Source organism: Chaetura pelagica, unplaced genomic scaffold (assembly GCF_000747805.2).
Source record: "Chaetura pelagica isolate M959 unplaced genomic scaffold, ChaPel_1.0 scaffold456, whole genome shotgun sequence".
Lineage (NCBI taxonomy): Eukaryota > Metazoa > Chordata > Aves > Apodiformes > Apodidae > Chaetura > Chaetura pelagica.
The window spans coordinates 1,878,080-1,881,969 of NW_009953574.1; the positions used below are offsets into that span (position 1 = coordinate 1,878,080).

The 3,890-nt window shown below is 47.9% G+C and overlaps 1 protein-coding gene across 1 annotated transcript in view; it reads left to right on the forward strand.

Annotated features, from left to right (window-relative positions):
* The window catches only part of GPC4 (glypican 4), a 43,296-nt gene that overhangs the window by 18,724 nt on the left and 20,682 nt on the right, over positions 1-3,890 (forward strand). The window contains exon 2 of the mRNA XM_009999670.1: positions 1,665-2,056. Coding sequence (XP_009997972.1) covers positions 1,665-2,056 — 392 coding nt within the window. The remainder of the gene's footprint in view (positions 1-1,664; positions 2,057-3,890) is intronic.

The following is a 3,890-nucleotide window of genomic DNA, read 5'->3' on the forward strand; positions in this document are numbered from 1 at the left end:
TCCTGCTGATATTGGACAGAGGACGTGCCGGGTGTTTGAAATCAATCTCTTCTTCCTTGGATCATTTCTCTTGTGCTCCTAAGAGGCTGCATTATATACAGCCATGTCAGGCCCCCAGCCCCATGACTTTGTTCGTCAAGAACTCGAAGAATGTGTCCGTTTTTCCAGAAAATGTTTTCTGTGTTAGGCTTTGTTTGTACTGGAGCACTTTGAAGACGAAAAGCTGAACTTCAGCATACTTGTAATATGTTTTAACAAGGTTTAAATTCACACTGGGCCAAAATGTGCCCCCCCCCTCCCTCCAATCCCCTCCTAACAGCTTCTGGCTCTAAACATGACTCCTTTGAGGGTTTAAAAAAAACCAAAACAACCCACAGAGGCATGTTTTATTAAAAATATATATTGAATATGAGTCAGAGAAAAGCAGAGGTCGGAGCTGCCTGTTACTGGTGCATAAAGCAACATGGAGCTCGGTGGTGGGGAGGCTGCACCAGCGTCCCCCCTGGCATGGGATGGGTCACCCCAGCAGCACCCACCCTTGCTCTCCTGAGCTCCTTCCCAAGGCCACACAGTGTGGAGTTTTCTTCCAGAATGGCCTGAATGCAGTTGGCTTAACCCTCCCCTATTTCTTACTGCCATTTAACTCATCTATTCCCAATCTCCACAGACTTTGCAGTTGGGTGGTCCTTGCTCATCCCCACGTGCTGAGGCTTTAGTGGCTGTGGCTTGGCAGGGAATGGTCTTTAAACTGACCTGGCAGATGCATCTGTTGTGCCAGACGTGGTCAGGTCAGCTCGTTATCAGTGTTGGAGGTGTATGTGGCACTGCCAAGGTGACACTTCCTGGCACCAGGGTGTCTGGTGCCCTGGGAGGGTGAACTGAAGTGGGGATTTGCTTTTAGAAAGTGGTGAAACCCAAGGGGGTACTTGCCCATCCTTTGTCATCTGAAAAATCCTTTGTTGTTCTTGTGCCAAGTGTTTAGCCCTTGGATTTTAAGTAAATTCTAGCTTATTCATGGGGTTTTTGGTTACTGCCACAAATATTTGAAGCCCCATCTGCAATCTGGACCAATTAGGTAATTAGAGACAGGCCCTGCCCTGAGAGCTGACAAACTTAGAAGATGTGAGACAGAACCAGCAAGTAGATCTTTGGGTTTGTTTTTAAAACGTATTAAGATTTGTTCATTTTTGAGGCTGATTTATGATCATTTCGGAGAATGAATTGACAAGAACTGAAAGACCCATTTGTGCAAAACATCTCTTTAACAAAAAAACCCCACTTTCTTTTTTCCTGTTGCTTTCTGATAGTCTTGTGCTTTGAAATGGTTTGTTTTAAGACAGCTGAATGGTAACATAAGAAACTGGCTCTTTTTTGTTCTCGTTTCCCTGACTTATGGTGTTTAGATTTGCATCAAAAGAGATTTTACTCATGCAAGGCTTCTGATCTGGAGAGAGAGGGCGTGGGGTGTTGGCTTATGGAGAGTAACAAAAAATGTTGAGACACAGAAATTGTTTGAAAAATTGTAAGGAGTCCTTTCACCTTCCATTTCATTTGGGTGATGGTCTTACTGGGAAGAATATTCCAGCTAAGCAGTGGCAGTGGTTGGAGAAGCCTGGGAGCACGTAATCCAGCGTTTTATCGTGTCTGCTCTTCCTCTTTTCTAGAGTTCTTCAAAGAACTGCTTGAGAACGCCGAGAAGTCGCTGAACGACATGTTCGTGCGGACTTATGGCCGTTTGTACATGCAGAACTCGGAGCTGTTCAAGGACCTCTTCGTGGAGCTGAAGCGCTACTACGTGGGTGGCAACGTCAACCTGGAGGAGATGCTCAACGAGTTCTGGGCCCGCTTGCTGGAGCGCATGTTCCGCCTGGTCAACCCCCAGTACCACTTCACGGACGAGTACCTGGAGTGTGTCAGCAAGTACACGGAGCAGCTGAAGCCCTTCGGGGACGTGCCCCGCAAGCTGAAGCTGCAGGTGACGCGGGCGTTCGTGGCCGCCCGCACCTTCGCGCAGGGCCTCGCTGTCGCCAGGGACGTCGTGAGCAAAGTGTCTGCCGTGAGTTCCATCTTGTGATTGTTCCCCTGTCCCGCAGACCCGTCTTTCCCCGTTTGTTCTGGCCAGGGAGCTAAAGGTGTTGGTGGCAGTTGAGTGCAGGGTGGCACCAAACCCCATCTAGGTAGGCTGTGCTGTTGTGTGGTGGAGTCACGTTCTGGGGACGTCACCGTCCAGTGCTGCAGCTCAGCAGTGGGGGTGTTCCCCAGGCTGATGTGGTCCTCTAGGGAACAGCAGCCAGCAGGAAATTAAAGACCTTCTGCAGTGGGTATAACCATGTTTGCTTGTGTAATGGCCGTGTCATCTTCTTAATATTGCCTTCAGATGACAGCGAGTCATGGATGCTTTGGGCATCTGTTACGGAGCAGCTGATGATCTGCTCCTGGCTCCCAGGTGCAGGAGAGGCTGTTAGCAGCAGCAAACAGCACTTCTGTGATAACCGTGGGCTGGGGCTCTACACACAGGGCAGCAGCCAGGAGAACTTGGTGCCACACGTGCAGCATGACCTAGACCTCAAACTTCTATGGTAAAGTCACTTCTTTGAGGGGGGTCAAACAGATGTGACGTGTCAGTCATTTCAGTGTTCACCTCCCTCTTCTTCTAAACCACTTTGGAGTACTTTAAGTGGGGTGACTTCTTTTGACATGAGATTTGTCTGTAGCTTAGTCTGGGCTGTATGGCAGAGGGAACAGGTGTCCTCAATAATCCCCTTACAGTGATTGTGTGAGACAACAAATATTAGTGATTTCCTTTTAGCAAACTCCACTCATTTCCTGTGGCCTGTAGAAGATTTAGTATAATCATTTAATCGGGCAGAGAGAGGTTGACTTTTTCTCTGCCTGGTTACAGAGCAGTAAAAGGCCAGGCTGAAAGGGCAGGCAGTAGTTTGAGTCACCCGCAGCACTGGGAAAGAAGGAAAAAAAAAAGAAATAGAAGGAAAACTGAAAAGAATGGCTGTTCAGGTACTTCTAGAAGCAGAATTCTATTTTGGAGGTAGCACAAGCAGTATCGTTAAGTGAGATAATAATTCAAATTGCTTTGACTTACAGGGATAATATTAAAATACTGTCTCTCTGGAAAGAAGCATAAAAATCTTCTTCCACATTAATCCTTCTTGAAGAGAAATGTGGAAAATGGCCTGTGATAAAGCCTGCATGTGGGTGATAGGGCAGAGAATATTGGCAAGGAAAGAGCTGCCAAGCTAACATATCCAGGCTCCAGGAGCAAGTTGTCAATCAGCAGTGACAGGCTTAGGTCCTTGAGTCCCCATTTAATAATGACTCTGGCATGAGACACATCTGTGTGCCACTGGTTGAGGGTGAGTGTTGTGGACCTCCCTGGGTGATGTGTGATGTCCCTCTTACAAGACCAGAAGATCCTCCAGCATCACAGATGCTGTCCTGTCGTGGGAAGGAGGCGTGGGACAGAGGGTTGGTGCTGGATGAGGCCAAACATTGTGTCTCTGTGTCAAGTCACTGGCCAAGCCTGCCAACCTCTAGGCTGGGATATCACATTTAGTGAATCTTGTTTCTGGCTGTGCAGCCTTGGGATATATGTTGTGGTCAGAAAGAAAGGGGAAAAGAGTTTTCAGTGCTGGAGAGTGTGAAGGAAGTATTCGGGTGGGAGATCTGTCTGCAAAGCCCCAGTACAGTTTTTGGGAATGTGCAATCACTTGATAGGCAGTAAACGTGCATGGGAGAGGGATCGTGTTTATGCTCCATCTGCTCAGAATTCATCAAAACGTCTCCAGACTTGACACCAGACCACGAGGGCTACGGTTCCCACATCTGTTCTGAATCAGAGTCTTGAACCCGAGGTGGCACCGTGATTTCTCTTT